A 25524-nucleotide genomic window follows, 5' to 3' on the forward strand; every position below is an offset into this window, starting at 1 on the left:
GCCTACTCCAGAATTTCATGCAGTCAGTGTCATCCTCCTCTGATGCTGCCTTGACGTATGCATTGTTGTCATACCACTGCTGGTCACATGCTTTTTCTTTTTCTTGTGGTAGCCCATGAAAAGTTGAGCGGTCTTTGCTGGAGGTTCCTCCTGGTCATCATCTCCACTGCTACTGCCTGCAGGGAGGGAGACATTTTCCATCTCAGATATCTTCATGTCTGGAAAACAAAATAAAAAATGATTATGCATTGTAGGATAGTTATTAAAATACAGTGCAGTAAACTGATATATTATTAAAATGGTTGTTTCTAATAATAATATGCTTACCCAGTAGTTTTTCCTTCACTTTTTTTTTCACATCTTCAGCTGCTAGCACATCATGGTCAAGCCAGAAGAGGCAGAAGTTAGGGTCCAGTAGTGCAGAAAACATGTAGCTTGTTTCTGCCAAAGGTAATTCTCCTGGATGTTCAGCTGACTCTTCCATTCCAGCATTCACAAACATCCCCTTGAAACGATGCTTGAGTGATCTCTGTGACTTGTCGGACTGAAGTTAACATCCTGGTGAGATGATTGTTCAAGGAGAGGACACATGGAAGAGCTGCACTTATTGTAACCAATTTATCTCCTTTGGTCAGGTCTGTGGCTTGAAGAAATGGTCCCAATACTTCAAGTTCCTTTAACTCACTCATTTCTCTGGGTGTCAGGCACAGTTCTTTATGTCCTTGCTTTTCCAGGAGAGTGCAGAACTTTTGGCCATCCAGTTGAGTGACTGCCTCAACAGAACGTAATGTGGAATTCCATCTGACTGATGTGCCAGACGGGATACTGCGATTTCCTCCATATTCTGCCTCGAATGCTTCCTTTTAATCCACAGGAGGAGTGAAGAAGGCTGCAGAATTTGGTTAACTTTGCCAGTGAATGGTTCAATGCATTTGTCTCTCTTAATCCATCTCGAACTACCAACTGCAGTGTATGTGCAAAACATTGAAGGCGTTGTTCTGAATGGATTCCACATCACCTTGGTCATTCTCTCTTAGATCTTCCCATAGGTTTGGGTTATCTAGCTCGTCTTCTGGAGAATCTGAACTCTCAGTGAAATACACCGTGGGGAAACACACTGTGAATGTCTTTTTCATATTAGCAGCATTGTCACAGATTATATAATCGATCTTGTTTCACTTCAAATTTTTCGCAAACCTGTTCAAATTTATCATTGATTCTTTCTCTCGAGTCAAAGTCACTAACTCGAGTGCCCAACTCTGGTTTAGAGGGTTAAATTTAATGTTAGATGAATGCAAATATAATATTAAAATAACAAATATCAAATATAGATACTAATAAATAAATAATTTCTCTTTTGAATTGAGTAAAATATGACCATTTCAGTTTCATCTGTAAAATTTATTTTTTTTGTTGCACATGCACGCTTTCTCGGTGTGCTTTTTCTCTTTCTACACAGACTCACACTCACACTTATTCTCTCACACACACACACACACCACAAGAAGGAATTCCTTTTGTGGAAGTGGCTGTGTGCTGGTGCGTTGATGATGTAGAGAGAGGAGGCGGGGCTCTTGCTGGCTCTGGGCTCAGAGCTGTGGTGTTACTTATCTGGGAATTTGTCCAGTGGTGTGATAGAGCCGGGCCGACTGCAGCCTTGCTAGGTGGCCTCTGCTGCGGGAGAAAGCGAGACGGGAGCGGGTCGGTTGTAACGTCCGGGAGCGTAGTATCATTGCTAGAGTTGCTTTATAAGGGAGTGAATTGGATTTCCTTTTAAAGAAAACATGTGCGTTATCAGACCTTAGACTGTATTCCCTGTCTTTTGTTATTGCGTGAGCTAGTGCAAGCTCATAAAAAAGGCAGCATTATGGTTTTTATTTGGTTGCATGTGATATTTTGCATTTTGAACCAGCCCATTAATGGACTGTGTTTGGGTTTTCGTGACAGGTACTCAGAGGTTATCATGTGGTAATAAACATTTAGAACAAGATAATGAGTTTTGTGATTGCAATTGCCAGCACATCATGCTTTAAGATATGACAACCCATGAAAACAAAGTTTGCATATGCTTTGCAGAAATTATTGTTTTAAAGTCTAAAGCTATCTTAACAACCAGCTGAGGCTGTTTGTAAAGAAACTTGCAAAGCAAATTATGTCACGCTCTGCTTAAGGACCAGAGTTTCAAATGAGCCTTAGTTTGAATTATCATATCTCTTGATAGACATTATATAATGAGATGATATTGTATTGCCTGACTCACCTAAACATCCAAAGTTTTTGAACAAAGCGATTGTTTTCAATTAGACAATATTGGCTGGCTGGCTGTCATCAAGTCAGACCATTTATTTTGGCGTATGCTCTTGTGGTTTTGCTTTTCTTTTTGAGGCTAATCGTAAAAAGTCGTCATGTGCTTTTCTATCAAGCACAAAATGAAATATTTTGAACAGTCGCCAAGTTGCTCTTTTCCATATGACTAAAGCATTTAATGACCAGAGACTGCCAACCAACAAAAATATCGTTTTTTTTTTTTATGATATGACCACAGGATTTTGTGTAGGTTAACAATCCCCAAAGCTCTATATAGGGGAGTTATCTTGTTGCAAAATCTGGTTTATTCCATTACCCATCTGAGAAGTTCTACATGTTGACTTGCAACCCTAAAATTTCTCCCCAGAATGAAAAGGTCTGTTATTGGCTTGTTTGGAAGGGTTGTGAATAATAATGTTGAGCTATGCTTTGATTGGCAGCTCATTTCAGTAGCTCACAGGAAGGGGGAACAGGGAAAATATTTCAATTAGGGCTGTCACGAAATTAGATTTTTCACATTATGGTTATTGTGGCCAAAAGAATTATCGATATATCGCGATTATCTATAGAAACCTTGGGGAATCAGCCAAATAAATTTTTACTTTGTTTCTTTTTACCCAATGAACATAAGGATACTGATAAACAGTGCACATGCGTTTTCACTACTACTTCAGGTCACAGCTGATCTGTACTCTGACTGTCTGTCTTCTTTGAAGCTCCCTATGAAATAACGAGAGAAAATACTGTCAAGTTCAACAGTATGATAAATAAATATTAACATCAAAACTGATACTTCTGATGGCTCGGCTGGCGGCTGCCTAGAACATGGGCGGGTATATGCAAATGTTGGGGGCGTAACTATTAGTGATCCCGACTATTATGTAACGGTCGGTGTTCTGTTCTGATTCGCCTATTTTTCAGTGGTCTTCTTTATTCACAAGATATACTTGAGGAGGAAACAATGGTGTTTGAGGCTCACTGTATGTTATTTCCATGTACAGAACTCTTATTATTCAACTTTGCCAAGGTAAAGACAGTTTTCCGTTCTATGACACCTTTAAAGAGACATTGGGACATAGCATTTAAAGAGTGTTTCTGCTTCTACTCAAAATGATACAGTGGCATGCAAAAGTTTGGGAACCCCTTGCAGAATCTGTGAAAATGTGAATAATTTTAACAAAATAAGAGAGATCATACAAAATGCATGTTATTTTTTATTTAGTACTGTCCTGAGTAAGATATTTTACATAAAAGATGTTTACATATAGTCCACAAGATAAACAAACAGCTGAAATAATTAAAATAACCCCCTTCAAAAGTTTGGGAACCCTTGGTTCTTAATACTGTGTGTGGTTACCTGGATGATCTACGACTGTGTTTTTGTTTTGTGATGGTTGTGTTTGAGTCCCTTGTTTGTTCTGAACCGTTAAACTGAACACTGTTCTTCAGAAAAATCCTCCAGGTCCTGCAGAATCTTCAGTTTTCCAGCATCTTTTGCATATTTGAACCCTTTCCAGCAGTAACTGTATGATTTTGAGATCCATCTTTTCACACTGAGCATAATTGAGGGACTCAAACACAACAATTAAAAAAGGTTCAAACATCCACTGATGCTCCTGAAGGAAACACGATGCATTAAGAGCCGGGGGTGAAATGATCTGTGGGGTATTTTGAGCTGAAACTTCAAGAGACCCATTCAGGGGACACCTGAGTCTTATATTACATATTGTAAAAAGGGGCATAATGGGTCTCCTTTAATGCAGAATCTCTAGCTCTTGTGAATAGTAGCTATTACACAGTAGGGCCGTGTTCACACTTGGCGTCTTTTTCGAAGCTGCCGGCGTCTGTTTTACATTATAATCCTATGGAGTAAACCGTGTTTTCAAAAAAGTCCTGAGCGCTTTTTAAAACGCCACCGCCGGCGTCTTTTTCTGCAGCTCAGAGCGTTTTTTCGAGTTGAAAAAATTTAAACTTTTCTGAAAAAAACGCCCTACGTCAAGCGCCTTTTTGACAGCTGACCAATGACAAGTGAGTAGCGAGATCTGTCGTTTCCATAACAACAAGAAGAAAAATGGAGAAGGTGCCGGTAGATAGACTGCTCGTACTAGTTTCGGAGCACAAGGAGCTGTACTCTATCATAATATACATCATAAAGAGGCTGTGTGGGCACAGATTGGACGGCTTGTTAAAATTATCACGTTAGCTACTGTAGCATTAATAACTGTCGCTCAACATGTTATCGAATTGAATGCCTTTATTGATATTTTATTTTTCTGCATACAACTGTTACAGCTGTTGCTATGACAACAAAAGACGCTCTCAGCTGCTATTTGTAACAGACGCTGCCAGCTTTGTTTTTCATTAAAAAAACGCTCTTGTCAACTTTTTCTAGTCAAAAAAGACGCCAAGTGTGAACACGGCCTAGGGCTGCACGATTTTGAGAAAAAACCTAATTGCGGTTTTTCTGACAAATATTGCGATTGCGATGCGATTTTTGCGTGCATTTTGATGTGCATGCATCATATTGCTGTCGGTGGTGATTTTTAAGATGCTGGTATAGATTGGTAGTGTTTCCTCTGGATCTGGCCACGGCACGTCGACATATTTTACATTTAGCACTCTTTTGCTCCACGTCGTTCTTCGCGAATCCAAAATAAGTCCAAACAGCTGAAGTACCACCCTTCTTGTTAACCAAGTGCTCCCCCGCTTCCTCTCCCGTCACCGAAGAAGTGCCTTCGGCCATTTCTGCGCAGTTACAAGCTTTTTCTATAGACCCTTTTTCTGTTAGTAAACATTGTGACGTTTTTCTGTGGGCGGAGCTTAGCTGGAGGCAGAAAGATTCCACTGACCGCTTCACTAACGCTAGCTATGAAGTTTGTTAGCTTGTTTTTTAACAATAACTGGAGAAAATCCGATTTCACCCACATATGTAAGGTCACGCACTGTCCAGGACCGCAATTGTTATTTGAAAAGGTTAACTTTAATGGACGAAACCAGATCGGCCGACCCGTGCACGCTTTTCCTCGAAGCATGGACGATCTGACCGGATTCCCTCCGGTTGACTGACTCACATCTAACCTGTGTAGTTAAGACAGACTCACAGTGTCTATCTAGTCATGAAGATGTATTTTCAATTTCAGCAGGCAACTATTTTTACAAAAACATTATTATTCCAAGCCACAATTACTCATAACAATACAATTACAAATGATTAAGCTTATAAGTTTGTTGTTTTTACACACATGCACACAGACATTATTTCATACACAACATAATCGTGAGATGCATAAGAAATCTATAGACGCACTCATAACAACAAAAGACAATACTTTATTGAACCTTTTCTGACAAGAAGTGTGCATTGCAAACGCGAGCATTTTGACGGTCGTTTCTGTCCAGTCCTCTGGTTTTATCGCGTTTTAATCACAGTCGTCCGTTTTTGTCTGGCAGTGGCAGCAGGTAAGCGATAAAATTTAAAATCAGAGCCTGTAAGTTACTATGTCGATTCTGGCACCCAACATCACAACAAGACTATATTTAAAGCTCCTTATGTTGCTGAATCTGCGCTGGTTTGAATGGGCCGCCTCCAGTTCTCCCTCTGTTTTGCCTCCAGCTTGTGCTGCGACGTAATCGTGACGTCGACTCAAAAAGGGTGGCACAATTCGAGGTACACGTTGTATGTTAGCTGCTTTGCTGCTGACAGAAAGCCGGTGCACTGCATACAACCTTGTTTCCATTGCCATTTCTAATTGGCCAGCAAGCCAGGAACGCGAGAGTCAACCATTTTGATTGGCTAATAGGTTTGTCACTCAAATGTCAGAGGCGGGGGAAAAAACCTCAGTCTCCTGAGGTTAGGTTATTGCGGGAGTTAAAACCTCAATATCGATGCGATTTAAAGGTTAATCGTGCAGCCCTATTACACAGGTCTTCCTGACTTTGAATTGTTTATAACATTTACTTATAAGAAGAATATAATAGTACAATGTAAGTTATGAAGTGTTGAAAACACCTCTCGAGAGCATTTAAGTGCATGAGCATTTTGTTGTGGCCTTTAATATAAATTGCACACATGCTTTATTAAAGCTTTGTATTTTAATAAAACAAATACACGTGCAAAAAAAGTTTTCACTGACTGATGTTCTATGTGCACAGGCTCATTGGGAGTGATATGATTTTCATTCACGATTTCATGTAAAATCTGCTTTTACGTGTCAGGGGTAGACAATAAGGGAAATTTGCCACTGGCCCTCTGGGCCAGTGTCTTTTGAAGTTCATTGGCCCAACTATCAAAACCACTGGCCCAGGTCAACGCGTCGGGTATTGATCCCAATAATCACGAAAAAGAACAGTTTGCTTGAACAACATGAATAACTTTTTTTTTAAGGTAGGTTTAGTGCAAAGTGCAGCAAAACTGTGCAAAAACATGAAACAAGTGCAAATAAACCTATTGCATAGGATTCATCACTCCAGTAAAGCCAATTCTTGCTGAAATTTCCTTGTTGTAAAGGTTTCCACGAGTTTTTAGTTTTTCCAAAGCGCTCGGGCGGTTGCGCTCCGGAGGCGTCTGTCGTTGCTAAGCAACCATCAGCTGCGCTCTCCGTTACAACAAGGAAATTTCAGCAATGGATTTCCAACACCGAAAAACACTTGCTGTAACTCTGTTACAAAATTTATTTACTAAGAAAAGTAAAAAACGCCGCAGTGTTTGGGTGCACCCCATACTTCAAAAACGCTGCTGAGGTTTCAAAGTAACGGAAAAGGTGAGGAAGCTGATTGGTTGGTTCTTGTCACATGACCCGCGGTGCGCTTGCGGCATTCTGAAAAGTTGAGATGTTATTATCTCGATGCGGCGCGGACGCGCCTGGAAAAAACGAGCGCGTCGCTTCCATTATGAGTGCGCATACTGCGCGTCTCCATTTGAAATAACGAACTTGAGAGCGCAAAAGACGCGATATGTGAGCGGCCCCTAAGGCTGTCGGGATCACGTAACGTGTTAGCGGTGGTTACCGAGACGATTTAACAAATCAAAACACAGAACCACAGGTAATTAATGTGAAATTAGACTTTTTTTTTAATCGAGGCATTATTTTTACTGGCCCCACCGGGCTAGTGGTTGGAGCGATCTGGTGGCCCTGACGGTTTTAAAAGTACGTCCGGGCCACCGGGCCAATGATATTGTCGACCCCAGCGTGTTAATTTGAAATTAAGTTTGAAGCACTTATGTGCCCTCAGACATTTGTTGCTAATTGTAATAGGCATAAACATACTCAATTAAGGTGTTGATATGTGAACATGAATAATCTTACTAAAAATTGAAAAAATGTGTTATTTACTCACCATTCACTTGCTCCAGAACTTTACGAGTTAGTAGATTACAAAAGAGGATATTTTGAAGAATGTTGGAAACCAAACCGTTGCTGGTAGCCATTGACTTCCATGGTTTGGAAAAAATATTATTGAAGTGAATGGCTACCATCAACACTTTGCTTAGTAACATTCTTCACAATATCTTGTTTTGTGGTAAGCAGAGGAAAAAACTCGGGTTTGAAACCAGCGGAGGCGAGTAAACGAAGACCGAATTTTCATTTGTTGAGTGAACTATCTCTTCAATATGCTCATGGTTGTGACTTCAATTTCTTGTTTCTATAAATGGTCTGGGTAGACTGGACAGAGACTTGTGCTGTCAAAGCGTAAATATGTTTACATGGTTTTTGTTTTCTTTGTTTTCCATCATACATGACCTTTTATTATGTATTTACTTTGGTTGTTGTTTGCCCAAGGAGAAATGGTGAAAGAGAATTGCAAAATTGGGAAAGCGTCCTAATTTTTCAGCTGAGAGTCTACAGGGGCTGCTAGAGGAAGTGAGATGGGAGGGGGCTTCAAGTGTCTTCTCCCCTTGAAGTGAAGTGCTGCTATAGTTAGATCCAAACGCTTCATGTGATGACTTGGGAGATAATCACTCATGGGTTTACAGCTACACACACACACGGGGGAGGTTGTGCTCCTCTGCTGTGGTGGTTTGAAGTCACAGTTCCTTTTAAAGTATGGAAAAAGCCCAGTGTCCTTTTTCTGAACTGGACATGCATTTGGTTTGTCTTGTAATGGTTGATATAGTTAATTGTTGTTAAATGACGTAGCATTCTCACTGATTTCATTTTTATTTTTATTTGAAATGCTAGTAAACAGTTAACCTTTCAGCAAATTTCTAGTTTATAATATTATAGATATTTATTATGCATAAAAATTACACAGTTATGTGCTGTAATACATAATTAATTTAGACCGATTTTGTGTATATTGTATGTGTATTTATTTTAGAAATGTTTTTTTTTTTAAATGATGATACCCCAATAATGAAATATAAAATGTTTTATACATTTATATACTTATAAGAGTTACATGTATTATGTATAAAAAACACAATTGTAAATAATGCATTATTAAAACATTATTTTATGTTTTTATGGTTTAATGGCACTCATTTATTTTTGTGTGTGTTTAAATGGTAAAATAGTGGTAAAATATTATATACCTTTTTATATAGGGTTGAAATTGGGTGGTTTTGTGAGGTTCACACAAGAATACTTTAGTGACCATATATGCAGTTTTTTTTACTATTTGGCAGTTATTGCTTGACAGCGGTCGAGGGTCTTCCTCTTGGTTTTAACCTATTATGGAGCGACATCATCAGCTGGTCCATATAGACTTTTACCCCATGTTCAGGGGTCCGTAATCATGTGTCCAGAGTTTGACCATAAAGGGCCATGAGAATAGTGCTGGTTAAGCCGTACTGAAGAGCTCAAAAACACAACCGCCGCAGTTCCTAAAGAAGTCGGACCCCCTCCGGCTCTCAGCTGTAAGACTTTCTTTTCATCTCCCCCTCGGCAGAGTCAGTCTCCAGGGGCTGCTGGAACAACCCTGGTGTGTTTTGAATGAATTCCCGTCTTATTTATGTTCGTTACAAAGGGCCAATGTGACCAAACTCTTGTCTTTTTTTTGTTTCGAGCCCTATTTCCATGGAGACAAGCAGGGCTTCACCTCCGCATCAGTCGCTTGTTTCAGATCTGCGGATTTGTTTCCAATGCAGCCGGAGCTCTTGCTGTGTTGTTTTAGGATTAGGCTGGCGCATAAGATGGGCACCGTATTGTTTCAGCTGTAATCTAAGCCATATTTAACCTTTATTGTGCCTTTATCAAGTTAATCTACGGATAACGCTCTGTAATCAGTGCTGTTTGTCTTGTCCAAATTGAATGGCGTGCTTGAGGAGATGTAGGGGTCATGACCCATCTTCTGTTTCTCAGTGTCAGAGAGGGTTTTCTCGTGTGGCACATTTGTTGGGAGTTTGTCAGGGCCCTATCATCATCCAGTGTCCACTGTCCACCATTTAAAACTTGAGTGTCGTGATGCTTCTCTCTAATCTGCTGTTAGTTGGCACTAGGGTTGGGTATCGAACTCTGTACTTTTAAGGGTACGGACCGAATTGCGTCGGTACTACAGAGTAGCGATTCACATTAAATCATTCGGTACCAAATTTCGGTACTTGAACGCATTTGGGCGTATGCGAGAGAGAGGCCCTGTGACATGATGTCAACCCTGCAACTCTTTAAAACGCAACACACAGGGCAAACCGAAATGTTCTGAAGTGTGCTTACATTTCTAGGGTCATATGGTTTCCGCGAAAACGCGGACTGGATGGCGGAGTCCATTCATAAAAACGGAATTTACTCTATAGCGTGGGATGCAACGGAATTGGTCAATTTTTGGATGAATAGAAGAAGGTTTGTCACTTAATTCGAATCGCGAAATAAACTAGTGTATGTGAATATTAAAACGCAAAAAGACGGTTTAAATATGAATCCTGCATGTTCCGTTAGCCTCGGTATGTATGAATGGTGGAGATGCGGTTTTCTTTACTTCACAAATACTGAAGCACACGTGAACTCGCGGTGATTTTCGGCCTCTGCATCTCACTACATGAACACATGAACTTACAGGCTGTGAGGGTCACTTCATGAGAATTTTACCGTTTCATTTGAGAAAACTAGCATCATATCATACTGTCTACACACAGAAACTTCACGACAACCTGTCAAAATAAAAGTGCGGTTTAACATGTAACAGAAATATATTACTCTTGTATTACTTTTGTACAGTATATTGTACATCTTGAGAGATTCCATTTACTGACAAATTTATATATATATATATATATAGCTTTCCTGTAGCTCAAATAGTAGAGCATGGCGCTAGCAACGCCAAGGTCATGGGTTCGATTCCCAGGGAAAGCAAGAGCTGATAAAATGTAAAAACTGTAACTTGAATGCAATGTAAGTCGCTTTGGATAAAAGCGTCTGCTAAATGCGTAAATGTAAAATGTAAATGTAAAACTTTTTTAAAGGAATATTCACACAATTTTTCTACCATATATTAATTTTAACAGTAGACCTCTGTTTGTTTGCCAAAAAATAAAATGGTTTCATTTTCATTTGATTAAAAATAAATAAATGTTTCATGCCTTCATTTGATTATCAGAAAAAATTAAACGCACAAGAATTTCTGGAAGAAAAAAAGAAAAAAATTGTAGGGCCCTATTGTTCAAAATGTTGAACTTGAGAGTTTTGAACTTATTTTTTCACTGAAATGTTTTTGTTGTTACACAGAGAGTAAAGGACCGGGAAAAGTTACCGTTGGGTACCGGTACCGTACCGGTTCAAATGTGAACGGTACCTAACCCTAGTTGGCACCCAAGTGTGTTATATCAGGTCTAGTGAAAGATCTTCCTGTTGGATACAAAACATTTATTTATTTATTTATTTATTTATTTATTTATTTATTTTTTCCTAAAATTTCATCTATTCGTCTATCTATCGTGAAACAGAATTGCAAAAATTAATCTCCGGGGTTTTCTATTTTATTAATTAATTTATTCTTTATTTACGCTGTTCTTTATTTATTTATTGATGCTTGTACTTTTAGACAGAATTGCAAAAATAATTTATACAATATTTTTTTATTTTACTTTTTTTTTTATTCATTCATTTATTTGTTTTTCTAATTTATTGATTTTGTTTCTTAAGTAACCAAACAGGATTACAACAGTTTATTATCGTTTCATTTTATTAATTTATTCAGATTTTTTATTGTTTCTATTGCCAAAGAGTATTGCTATAGTTTATCCAGTATTTATTTGAATAATTTATTCAATTTTTTTTTCATTTTGTTTTTATTACTCTTGTTTCAGTTTCGACAAAAAGAATCACAAAAATAATTTATTATTATTTTTCAGACATGTGTTCCAAGAACTCTTATTATCCTCCGTTGGTCCTACCCTGAACTTAAGCTATTGAACGAGCCAGTGTAACTGCGTCAGGCTTGTCATGATGCTCAAACAAACAGAGCTATGTTTTGATAGCGTCACGGTGTTTAAACTCTTCTGGGAAATCATCCTACAAATTGTTTACTTTTAACTGTCTCTGCATATTACACACTTCACTTTTAACGTACTGACATTCGACGTGGTCGGTCGAAGTTGGCAGTCTGTGTAGGATCAGGTTTCATTAGGGTACAGTGCTATTCTGAAGCATCACTTCCTTCTTTGGGCTGTTTTAGCAATGTTGCACTTTAACAGTCTGTCTCGCAATCACAGGCTCATGTCTCGCTGATTTTCGTATCCCAGCATGTGTGATTAGATAGGGGTTAAACTCTTTGTGCCTGTTTTAAGTGCACTTTCTTGATTGGTTGAAAACCTTCTAATGTGTCTGCAATGTTTATGAATCCATGTGAAGAGTGCCTTATGGGAAATGAGGGCATAGTGTCTGTTCTCTTGGTGATGGGAAGTTCCCTCATGTCCTGGGTCAAATTTTCTGAAAAACAGTATGGCTTTTGTAGACCTTTAGACTAGATTATATTGTCCACATCCACTTTTATTATTATAGTCATTATGCAATGATTGTAATTGTTTTTTTTTTTTTTTTTGATGACCAAATAATAATATCGTGCATATAAAGATGAATTATCTTTCAAGCATCACTATATTTTTCAAAGGATAGTTCACAAAAAACCAAAACCAAAAGATTTTCACTTATCTTTGAAACACTAATAAAAATATTTTTGTATGTTGATCTTTGTTGATGTGTGATTTTAAAAGCCTGAATTAAATTGCTGATAAATGACATTGTCATTTAGGCCTATTGATTCATTTTTGTTCACTCAACAATGACTATTATTATTACTATTGATTTAGGCCTCTATAAATGGTTTAATCTAAATCTTCCTTGTTCATTTTAGGGAATAACATTGTGTAATTGTGACATTGTGATTGTTTAAAACAGTTACTGAATGAAACATTGTGAATCTACTTTCAACAATGGCTCTTTGGTTGAATGATGGCTTCACTGATAAAAAAAAAAAACAGTTACTCTTTTAAAGTATTTTAGAGCAAATACTTAAATCTTAAGATATCAAACACTGTCGAAATGTTCCAAATATTGACTTTTGTCTCAAGCTCTATGGCCCAGCTCAGATTTTTGTACAATAAGCGTCCATTATAACCTTTGCTGAGTGAAGTTAAGAGGATAAATGTGTCTGCTTGGATTATATCTATAAGCCTGCAACCTTGTTGATTTACATCCAGAATCAAGCATCTGCAGTCGTTCAAAAATCAAAGCGTGTCGGTGAACAAAATGGCCTTTAGTGTCCTCTCTTGGGTTTCTTTATAGTGGTCTCAAATCTATCCGATCAAGCTTTGGAAGACCACTAAAGGTGGCATTTTGTATAGTGATCCTGCCTCTAATTAAAAACCTGCTCAGCAGTATATAAATTCTCTGTTGGCAGCTGAGACTGTTTTCACTTAACTGCAGATTGAATTCTGCATGCTTAGGTCTGTCTGCGAGAAACAAGATGCGGTAGCGTCAAAACAGAACTACTCATATCTATCATCATGGCATCGACTGTAAGAGTAAAACCGAGACTGGGCTTGTGCACGTCTGAAACCCTCTATTTTTAGCAGTGCGTCACAGACCAGATCCTACACAGCATGGTGCTGACATTTTTGGTTACAAGGCAGATTAGCAGCTGTTTGAATGTATTTGTGGTGCTTTTGTGTATTGAAGTTCACCACTTGTTCCTTAAGAGCAGCTTAAGTGGTCTATTGTTGACATTTTAGACAGGAATCCTTTTGGGTTCAATTGAACGTCACTCATCTTGGTAGTTCTGCATATTCCTTGTTTGCTTTTGGCAACACTGCGGAATTCAGCTTTGTGACCCTATTGGCTATAATTTGACTTAAAGGGATATTTCACCCAAAAACGATAATTACCCCATCTCATCCTCAAGCCATCCTATGTGTGACTTACTACTTTCAGATGAATGCAATCGGAGTTATATTAAGAAACGTCCTGGCTCTTCCAAGTATTACAGTAGCAGTGAATGGTGGTCGAGATTTTGAAACCCAAAAAAGTGCATCAATCCATCAGAATCCATCCATGGTCATTATGTATACACCTGCATATATCTGCTGTATCTCCATGTCTGGTACTAATCAATGCATCTCTCCAACTCTGTCAAACAGGTTTGAATGGAGATGTGACGACTTGTTCTATATTGAGTCAGTGCACGTTTGTGGTCTCTGCACGTGCCTGTCCAGGACCATCAGTGATGTGGGATTTGGATGTAATCCTTGCTGTTATTGCTAACATTAATAGTCAGATTAGCTCCCAAATGTCTTCTAAATGTGTAGCTGCACCATCAAATAAAAAACAGACCTCACGTCTGTCTGGATCAGTTTGACGCCCACATACCAAATCTGTCTTCATTACACACAGATGACATTCTTATAGCTACTCTGTGCATGTTCGGAATGTACGCATGTACGCTGCACACAAGTGCTCAGAAGCACTTTATGGAATTAGTTTAGAGTCCTTCTTTTCTTTGGAGAGTAATTTCCCTTGTCTTATAGCTCAAAGTCCAGTTCTGCATTCCCTGATGTGGTCACGGCCTCTCACACCTGTCAGGCCTGAACAATTACAGCCATTAAGGGATTGCCATTGTTGGGCTGTGGGAACTGCTGGGTTAGGCTTATAATAAACATGGTGTGTTTTGAGGGCTGAGGGAATGCTTGCTTACCTTAAGCGGGGCAATATCCCAAGGCCGAGCGAATAACTTGAGGCAGTGGGCCATATTTGGGTGCCCCTAAATAATTCTCCAGATTAAACGTGTTTTGCATCACTCTTCTAAGTTAAATACCTATAATGGCAATAAAATTACAATGACGTGCATTTCTTTTGTGGTTGTTTTTAATGAATCATTTAAAAAGACTGTTTGAATCTGTCAAAGCAGTTCTTGATAGAAACAAATGTTTTTAATTAATCGTTTAAAAAGACTTCCATCTATTTTTTCATGTCTGTTGAAGGCTAATGAGAGACCTATTTGTGATTACTGGCTGACTGTTCGTTATGCTCTTTCTGTTGAGCCTAATATTTCAGAAAATAGTCATTTCTAAAGCCCAATCAAACAAAATGTGTAAAACATTTAATTGAGCATTTTTTGTAGGGTATAGTGTAAAGCTTGTCAGGTAGCAGTATCACAGCTGAGCATAAATAAGCTGTGAACTAAAATCTTTAATTTTGTGATTTATAGCTCTGGTTATATATAGCATTATGTAAACTAAATACATTAATGGTTATAACAACTGAAATTATATTAGTTTTTTTTTTTAATATGATTTATAGTTTTTGTAGGATTTCAAATCGGGCACAGAATAGAGTTAATGTAGAAGTTAATTTAGCCGGTGCAATTGCTTCAACGTAGTCCTCCATGGATTCAACAGGCAAACGGAATTGTTCACGACAACATACTTCCTACTAAATACTAAAATAATTTTCAGTTCCTTTTTTTGTTTGTTTGTTTTGTTAAAATTCTCACACGTCTCATCCTAATTTGCTATTGACAGTGTATCTGGAGAGGAGTGATTATTGTCCTGGTGCAAATGCAATGAGAGGAGAGATGTCAGCACAGAAATGGAAAAAGATTATGGATAAACATTTATAATAAACACTGTAATATTCCATAAATAGAGTTGTCAATTTTGATTTCATGGTGAAGTCTGTGTACAATAACAGCCACGTTGAACCTGTAAAAGGTGTTCAGAATCTTTTAAGCTAGTTGTTTGGACAGTCCTGGTTTCCTCTACCTTTGGCTTGACGAGGCCCTGATAAGAGCAAAGAGGCCCACACGTTTCTACTGCGGTACTGTAAACAGCCCAAATTTGGGGAAGGATTTCAACCAGATAGTCGTGTGCCCTGAACGTGAGGCTGGTTTGTGTTTCCTTGTCTATGGTATTGTCATGGCAACCAGCCTTAAGACCAGGAGATTTTACGGGCAGCCGTTCAAGAGGGGAGCACATGGAGAACCGCGGCTGGACGCTAGTCAAGGTGGTGGAGTTTAGACCGTGAGGTGTTTGAGTCTGACAATGGGCACTGAAAGCCCCTCTCAAAATATAAGATAATTAGGTATCACCATGACCAAAAACCATCTTTGCCAGCTATACAAAGGAAGAAAATATAATTTATTTGAAATTGCATTACTGAAGTTAGTATTTTTCTGTCAATGTTGTTGTTTTTTTTTTTTTTTTTTTTACAAGATCATGAAGGCTGCATTTATTTGATCCAAAAATACAGTAAAGACAGTAATATTACTTTAATTTTTGAATAATATAACGTGTCCTTGCTGAATAAGGACACGTTATATAATATATATATTAGTCACTGTAGTGACAACACTAGTCTCTATCAAGCTCTTTTGTCTCATCGAGTGGCGACATGCTTTAATTATAGACCTCCATATTTCCCTCAAGGGATTTTGGTTACCTGATGATATAACGTGTCTTTGTTTAGAGGACTAGGTTCCCACTGAAGATTAATGTTTGTCCCCGTAGCTCACACTTATGAAACTGTTTTGCTAAGGCTCTTAATCCAGACTTTAGGTAACTGAAATGCTATATGCTACAGGAATATTGTTTTGAACGGGTCAATTTGAATAGGTTTTGAGATGCTAAATGGCTAGTACTCTTGCTTAGATGTTAACTCCTTTCTTCTCTTTTCTAGGCCTGCATAGATGATAATGTGGACATGGTGACCTTCCTGGTGGAGCATGGAGCCTGCATCAACCAGCCCGACAATGAAGGCTGGATTCCCCTTCACGCTGCCGCCTCCTGCGGGTACCTCGACATCGCTGAGTAAGTCCCACTTCCCCACCACAGAGAAATGAAGTGTTTCTTCTTATTATTCTTCATTTTGTCCCAGGGTTTGATGCTTAAAACAAATAAATTGTAACTACTTTGGCATGTTGTCACAACATTTTTTTTTATCATGACTTTTTATTTTAGACACTAAATATTAAAACATGAAGCCTAAAGGTCATTGCACACAGAGTCTGACATTTTCGCATGCGTTTTTAAATTTTTTGTATCAAAATGCATGCTACGGAAGCTAAAACGCAGAACATTTAACCTCATCCGAATAGTTTTTGACAAAACAAGGTCTCGGAGGCAGTGTGCAAACGTGATTGACACAACGTGAGGTCGTATTTATTTTTTAACGTGCAAAACGTTCGGACTCAGTGTGCAATGACCTTAAATACGAATTATAGCTGTAATTGTCAAAATAAAAAAAACGGTGTGATATTGATGAATTGTCTATGTTAGGATACGTAATGTGCTAGCTGCAATATTAGCCTTAGCAAAACAAAGGATTCAGTTTTAATAACACTAAACTGTCCTGTGATGCATTTATACTCTACTGTTCAAATTATTATTATTTAAAGAAATGTGTAAAAAAAAGGAAATTCATAATTTTATTTTGCAAGGATGCATTAAATTGATCAAAAGTGACAGTAAAGACATTTGTAATGTTAAAGATTTTAGTGTCTAATAATTGCTTTTCTTTTTAACTTTCTATTCATCAAAGAATCCTGAAAAAATGTTGTGGTTTTCACAGAAATACTAGCTGCACAGCTGTTTTTAACGTTGAAAGTAATAAGAAATGTTTATTCAGCACCAAATCATCACATTAAAATGATTTCTGAAGGATCATGTGACACTGAAATCTGGAGTAATGGCTGTTAAAAAATAAATGACATTTTTAAATATATTAAAAATACTAAAACTAAAGTTTTTTTTTTCATATTTTATAATATTACAGCCTTGGTCTGCAGAAGAGACTTTCTTTCAAAAACATGTTAAAAATGGAATATTTTAAAATAGAATAAATAAAATTAGATCCTTTTTTTTTTTTTTTTTTTTTTTTTTTTTTTAAATAAAAATGTAAAAAATAACGGACCTCAAACCTTTGTAGTTGAAGGACACCTACGACTTGTGAGGTTTTCAGCCAAAGCCTGTAATATAAAATATTTGGGTAACACTTTAGTACAGGGACCAATTCTCGCCATTAACTAGTTGCTTATTAGCATGCCTATTATTAACATATTTGGCTGTTTATTAGTACTTATAAAGCACATATTCTGCATAACCATATTCTACATCCCTAATCCTACCCAATACTTAAACTTAACTACCTTACTAACTATTAAGAAGCAGCAAATTAGGAGTATGAGGCAAAGGTCATAGTTATTGGTTTGTTAATAGAGAGAATTGGACCTTAAAATAAAGTGTGACCAGAATTTGAATGCTTAGTTGCATGTTTAATTTCCTCTTTCCCTCACAGTTCATGTGTTGATATAGTATTTTGCCAGCTATGAGTAACCTGGTTAAGAGGTCAGCCCAGGTTCCAAGCCCCAAGTGACCTCTGGTCTTACTCTACACCATAGTGATGGATTAACACCTAACCTGTGCTGAAATCATAGCTGTGGTGCATATGATTTAACACTCTGACATTTCACTTGAAGGGAATCAAATTCCTTTCATTGAGTCATTCTTTCTGTACTAAGAATTGATAAACAATTCTTCTGTGAATTGATGATGAATTTGGCTGTTTCATAACTTAGTGCGCTGTGTCATTGCCCGCTACCTTCCAAGGCAGCTTTCTGACCGTCATGGAATCTTAAAGCTGACAGACTTGGATATAGACGGTCACAACACCTCTGTAGTCCTCAAAAATAATGCTGCTCATGAGAGAATCGACTTTGAATTGATGTTGATATTAGCATATTGCTCAGCTAATACACCATGTTCTAACATTTCGTCTGTGCTTTTCAGCATTGAATGAATTTCTATTAATAATCAATAGTTTGCCATTTTGAATCTGTGGAGATTTTTTTCACATAGCTTGTTGCTGTGCATTCTGGGATTGCAACATGATTTATAATGTCATGTCAATCATGATTACTGTTGTTATGGACATTTATTAATTGGAGTTCAGACTTTGTCTTTGCTGCTTTGTTGTCAGTGTCACTCTTCTATATGCAATTTGCGTTTTTAATATTGAATTTCACGTTTGAGCTATATTGGAGGCTTGAGATCTGTATAGGGAACGCCGCACTCTAGAGAAAATATCAGCTGACTTTTAAATGGGGCAAACAGTAAAACGGAACAAGCTTGCTTTTGTCCTGAATATTGCGAGTACTCTGACCTGTTTTGTGTCTGTTGATAGGACTAACATTTCCAGAATCCAAAATAGGAATTGTGTACAAAATGGTAAAACAAAGTAAAGAAAGCCTAATGGCATAAATATACAAATTTAGCATGACTGACCACATGTAAACGAATACTGACTCCGTGTATTGACTCAGTGCATCTCAGTGTGGTATGGAAACGGCTCCAATCAGGACTGCAAAGCACTACAGAGAGTTGTGCGCTTAGCTGAGCGCATCTCAGGGTCTGCTCTCCCCTCTCTGCAGGACATCTACCTCAAACGCTGCAAAAATAGAGCTGTCAAAATCATCAAGGACTCAAATCACCCTGGTAACCGTCTATTCACTTTGCTTCCATCTGGTAAGCGCTTCCGTAGCCTGATGGCAAAAACTGAGAGACTTAGAAGGAGCTTCTTCCCCCAGGCCATCAGGCTCCTAAACTCTAACTCTGTGTCATAACATCACTTGACTCCATGTAAATATCACTATATCAATAAGCTATTCATAATTTTTCTCTACCTCATATTGCTGCTATTTACATACCCTGTACAACTTTTTTGCACATTCCTCTTTATTACTATTTAAGTCAACAACATTTTGACCTGCACATTTATATTTATATTTTTTCTTTTATTTTATTCTTTTATTTATTTATTTATATTCTATATAATTGCACTGTCCTTGGAGCGGACCTGACCTACATTTCACTGCTGGTTATACTCTGTATAATTGTGTATGTGACAAATAAAAAATCTTGAATCTACTTTCCGAATGTCCTGCTTGAAAACCATATTTTTTCCCTCCTAGGCCTAAGGTGCATTTACAATCATGGAATTTCATGAGCAAAAAAGGAGCATGGTATGAAGGACAGCTCACACTGAAGTCACTTTCAATCCAAGCAGCTTTCTGTTGGTCAGTAGCCGGGTTACCATGCAAAGTTTCAAATTTAACTTGTGTGCAGAATTGGAATATCGCTTAAAACATTTGCGAATAAGCACAGTTTCCATCAAACGAGGCAAGGAGAACAAAATAGTCACTTCCTGATAAACTGTCACTAAATATCACGAAAAGAAAAGTAGGCGAAGACAATGAATATAATTTCATATATAATAAATTAGTTGCGCCCCAGAGTGGGCAGACAAAACACAATAAATGCTAGGGGTGCGCCGATCTGATATTCAGTATCGGTATCGCTCCTATATTGGCATTTTCTGCCAGATCGGGTATTGGTCAGACGAGACTAGGGCTGGGCGATATGGCCTTTACGATTTAAATAGATTTTTCCCCCCTTCTTAAAATCAATCTGCAGATGACACAGAAATAGTAAAAAAAAAAAAAAGTTTAACATCTTGCTATTCAGTAGATAGGAGGTAGTTCTGATAAAGTACAAGCAAAACAATCAACAACATTATCAGTGACAGTAGGTTTTCTTTTGGTGGGACGATGACAAATGATTTGCAGATCCTGAGCACCACTGACAAGCATCTGATTTTGTATAATGTGCAAGAAGTACTGCCGCTCCAAAGTATAAACCGAATACGTGCGATCGCGAATCTCGAAAGTAAAAGTGAAACTAAAAAGCCACCGTGCAATCAAAAGCCGTTTCAATGCCAGGCATAATAGCGGCTCCCTGATGTCCGCAATACAGTATGATTACCCAATGATAAAACTGCGAGAGAAAGTATTGAAATGTATATTTTCCTCCCATCTCGTATTTATTCCCTTTAAGGAGTTCCGTAGTACACGTCGTTTTCTTTCCTTACACAGTATTGGGATGTGACGGATTGCTGGGGGAGGATCACGATGCCTGCTTAACATGTCTATCAGCCATCAGCGATATAAAACACCATAAAGTTTTCGTGCACTATATTTCAAGTGTTCTGAAGCTGTTCCATAGTTTAGTGTGAGGTACAGATATATATTTAAGTAAAGTTCACAAACTGTTCTCTTCGCTGCAGCTGTCTGTCGTCATCCATTCAGCGTTCAAACTGCGTGTCGCATTCGGTTACTAGAGTCAAGACGATAAAACTCTGCAAGATTATTGAATGTTCCTAATATTACACTTCTGTAAATAAAGATAAGTGGTTTTGCATAAAAGGACTTTATCTTGCAGGACTTTATCTTCGTGCTGTTTTCAAAATTGTTACTTTCTAACTTTTTAATGTGGTGGTTTTTTTCACTAATTTTAGATTTTATAAAATTATTGTGCACATGATTTTTCTAGAGTAACTTTCCTGCTGAAAAAAAAAAAACAATAGACACCATCACAAAATTTGTAATGGTTTCATTGGTTATAATGGGACTTGTATTGGTTTTAATGGACCCTGTGGGTCAACTGGTCACCTTCTATTGGTGGCTTGGTACAACCAATAAATCCTAATGGAATATGTCCCAAAACACACTACAGAAACCATTTTTTAAAGGTTTTAATTGTTAGAAGTTGATGATTTGTAATGTTTTTAAGGGTATTTGTAGTGAAAACCATTATAATTTTCTAACCTAGTTTATAATTTTTGTCATATAATTAGTTAATTTATTTTTGTGATAGATTATAATTGTATATGCATTCATTTGTTGTTTTTCCTTACAATAAAGTTGTCTATATTTAGTCGATTGTGTATAACACAAAAAAAGTGATTTAAAAAAAATCTGCCCTAGTATCGGATCGGTATTGGCAGATACTCAGAATTTTTGGTATCGGATCGGGATCGATTGTGAAAAAGTGGTGTCGAGCCACCCCTAATAAATGCGGCCATTGCTTTCAGAGGTGGATGCCTGCTGTTTGGGAACACAGTTGTGTAAGACAGTGCTTGGAGGCAGTTATACAGAAATACTCTGACGACAGATTTAGCTCGGGCATTTCAGAATGACCATAACATTTCAGATGCTTTGCAATTAGATTGGTCTGCTGGTTAGTCAAGTTATCCCATCCCATAGCGCAAAGTCACATGACTTTTTTGATGCACATGGAGGAATTTATTCGGCAAAAGCATTTCCATCTCCCATTATTCACATGAACCCTTTTCCGCACAAGTCAAAAACCACCTCAAGCGAGCGTAAACTTTTTTTGCAAATTAAGGGATTTTTTTTAATATATATATATTTGCCATTTCCACTACTCTTTTCTTTTTTTGTTGAAGATTTTATTTTATTTTTTTTGCCATTTTTGCCTTTATTACAGGACAGATCAGAACTGACAGGAAGTGAAGTGGGAGAGAGATAGGGAGCGGGAGCGGGAAAGATCCTCGAGCCAGGATTCGAACTCGATGCCAGTAGTGCAAATATCGGTGCTGACTCCATCACTCGTATCTGATGAATTTCCTTTCATGTATTCTTCAAAAGGACTGGGTATCACCTGCTAAAATTTGCAGAACTATTAAAAATGTGTCCACACCTTTAAGATATATAAATTAAGGATGGGTCAGGGTGAGTAGGGTTTAGTCGTTCAATAACCAACTAGTCAGTTTTGAATATTTGTAGTTTTGCATCTGTCTGGTAAAACTAAGCATGTTTTCAGTCTAATACTGGCCAGCCTGTATGTTTGATTGTGGTTGAGAGTGAATACAGTTTTGCCTCTTAAATAATCTTAGCAAAGCATTGCCGAGGATCAGTTTCAAACAAAACGCTAAGTTTTTGAAGGACAATAAAGTCGAGGGCTGTTTTAGTAAATAAAATAAGACACCCAAATTCTGTAGTTTTGCAAGAGCGTTTGATTTCTAGTGAGAAACTACTAGTTGAGCAGCTTTGAATATGTAAGGTGATCCAGACTGTAGTAAGGGCAGGTCTGAGCGGCCTTGTTTCCCTAGTGCTGCAGTTCTTGAATCTGACACACGAGCATGAGCATGAGGTTATTGAGGGCGATTTGTTTACCACGCCAAGGTCAATGCTGAAATGGTCTTTCAGACAAGAGACAGCCACTCCTTCATAATTCACAAGCCTATGTACTCAGTGACATGAATCCACGCTGTTAACCAGTAACAGCAGTGGAGGACCACTTCATTTAATTTTGATTAAGATGCAAATCACCACTTGAACTCTTGAGGTTTCTGTGAAGGGAGTCCTGTAAAATGTGGTCCCATTCCATTTCTTCATTATTTCTCATTTTCTTTCTTTCCAAAAATTCCAAAGAAGCAGTTGTCAGTTCAATTCGGATGTTGCCTTTTAAAAACGTCTTGTCATGTCTTTGCAGGTATCTTATCAGTCAAGGTGCGAACGTCGGCGTAGTAAACAGTGAGGGAGAAACGCCATTGGATATCGCAGAGGAGGAGGCCATGGAGGAGCTTCTGCAAAACGAGATCAACCGACAAGGTACTGCTGCCTCTCCTTGACACACATTGCACAGGCACTCCAAACTTCATCTCTCATGACAATGGTTTGGCAAGGGTGCACATGGCTTAGTGTCATGTCCACGTCATGCTGCTCTTGAGATCATTGCTTTCTGATGATTTTGTGTCAGAGTTCTTCAAATTAATTGCCTTGCACGGATGGCCAAGTGTGATATGTGCATCATGCTAAACTTTCCCAGCTGCTGTGTGCTCGTGTCGAGGCTGCAAGTCTTGGCAGGACTCCAGCGGGTGCACTGACTCAGAATTAATATTATAGCCGAGCTCAACCAGTAGCGTAACACACAACACCCTTTCTCCTGCGTTCACTCTTAACTTGACTGTTGACCTGGCTGGATACTTGATGTCCGAGGTATATCATGCGTGTGCAAAGTCATAAAGGATTTAGGGAGGTCGGTGTGACCGGCTGTAGTGAGGTCCCTTACATAATGGAGAAACATGATCCGTTTAACCTGACGCCCATTGTAATGATCCCAAACTAGATGGAATGGTTTTTCTATTTTTGGCCTTTGCCATTCTTGATGATGAAACGAAGCCCAGCTGTGACTGAGAGGCTCTGTTCAGACATGCATTAACCGCCTGAGGTGGTGTGCGGCTCCTTGCTTACCAGGATGTATCAGCGGCAGATAGTACAGACTCTGCACTGGCTAAGGAGAGGAAGCAAGAATGGCTGCTGATGGAGGCGTAGCATTTCCACTCTTCTATAGAAATCTGTGAACAGGATCTAGCCACACAATCTAAGACAAAGGATCTTGCTGGTTGATGTGTCAGGGTGGTGCAACTGTCATGAGCATACTGAAGAAAAAAGCCTCAATAAAAGGATTAAATGTGCTTTATTGTAGTATTTTTTTTTTTAAGAATGATCTTTGGCGTTGTTGCCTGTCTTTGGACAGGACAGTAAAGAGAGTTGGCAGGAAGTGAAGTTGGTGAGAGAGGAACTGGACTGGAAAGGACCTATAGTAAAGACTCAAATTTGAGCTGCCAACGAGGCTACCTGCTGAGACAAATTTTTGAATAATTAACTAAATTGGCGTGATCTTTTAATTAATGAGGAGTTACTGGCGTAATTTATTATTAGCCTATTATTTAAAGAGCTCATGAAAAGCAGTTTCAGATTTTTTTATGTCATATTTGCTCGAGGTTAGTTTATAAATTTTGCGAAGTTTCTTTTTTTGGCACCAATCTCTTTCACACTCTCTGTGAAACACTGTTACCTCTTGCAGAAACTTAAGTAAATGGCCTTCTGCGATTGGCTGACTTCATTGCACTGTATCCAAGACACACACACACACACACACACACACACACACACACATATATATATATATATATATATATATATATATATATATATATATATATATATATATATATATATATATATATATAGAAATTGAAAAAAACACAATCATTTGCAAAGTGAATCAACATAAATGTAACCAAATATATGTATATAATATGTATATAACAATTTTTTTAAAAGATGATGGCAATAAACCACAATCTAGACATTGTGTAATGAGTTAATAATGGCAATGGTAACAAACTGTAATAAAATACATTCAACTCAAGGAAATATTTCTTCTCCGGGTATGTACTGACTTTATTAGCAACTCTCAAACAAGGATACGCTTGGTGGCTTAATGGTGTTAAACAATGGTTTGACATTTATTACAAACACACTGCAAGATTAAAAATAAATGTACGATGTGTTGTCTCCGAGGATACAATGCTTGACACTGCTGGTTATGTGGTACAACCTTGCATGCAGAAACAAGGAGGGAAGAAAAAGCAGAAAATTAATGAGTTTAATCAGGAGTGATTAATCGCTTGATATTGGTCCATTTTGGGACCATCGTATCAGCCAATAAATGAGCAGTTTGACTAGTGAATACAACAGGCTTTTTTTACTTTCATCGATTCCAGAATCTTCCGGAGTCAGTTTTGACTAGATATTGGTATTGGCCATTGAAAAATTCATTTTGGCTGACCAAGGCATACAAATATTTTTAGTTTTTTCTTTATTTTGTGAAGAATCAATATGCCTTCCTCAGCTTTTGTGGCTTTGGCCAGCAGCAAGTCCACATTAGCTCCTTATACATGAGCCTCAAATCGGTTATGCGGCAAGACAATTTTCAGAGAGCAAAATCCAAGCTTGTGCTTGTCCTTTATCGCTCCTAACAGCTCTACATGCAGCGTGAATTTGTTGATAATTGCTCTGCCCTGCTGTTAGCATGTCGCACTCTTTAAGAGCATCTTATATAACATTCGCAATTCGGCCCACGCTTAT

The 25524-nt window shown here is 38.0% G+C and overlaps 1 protein-coding gene across 3 annotated transcripts in view; it reads left to right on the plus strand.

The window, feature by feature from the left end:
* Positions 1-25524, plus strand: part of LOC306861508 (protein phosphatase 1 regulatory subunit 12A) — a 78212-nt gene that overhangs the window by 20553 nt on the left and 32135 nt on the right. For all 3 annotated transcript variants that reach the window (XM_079403794.1, XM_079403796.1, XM_079403795.1), the window contains exons 2-3: positions 16410-16540; positions 23081-23199. In XM_079403794.1, coding sequence (XP_079259920.1) covers positions 16410-16540; positions 23081-23199 — 250 coding nt within the window. The remainder of the gene's footprint in view (positions 1-16409; positions 16541-23080; positions 23200-25524) is intronic.

Source organism: Barbus barbus (assembly GCF_936440315.1).
Source record: "Barbus barbus genome assembly, chromosome: 42".
In the NCBI taxonomy this organism is placed as follows: Eukaryota; Metazoa; Chordata; class Actinopteri; order Cypriniformes; family Cyprinidae; genus Barbus; species Barbus barbus.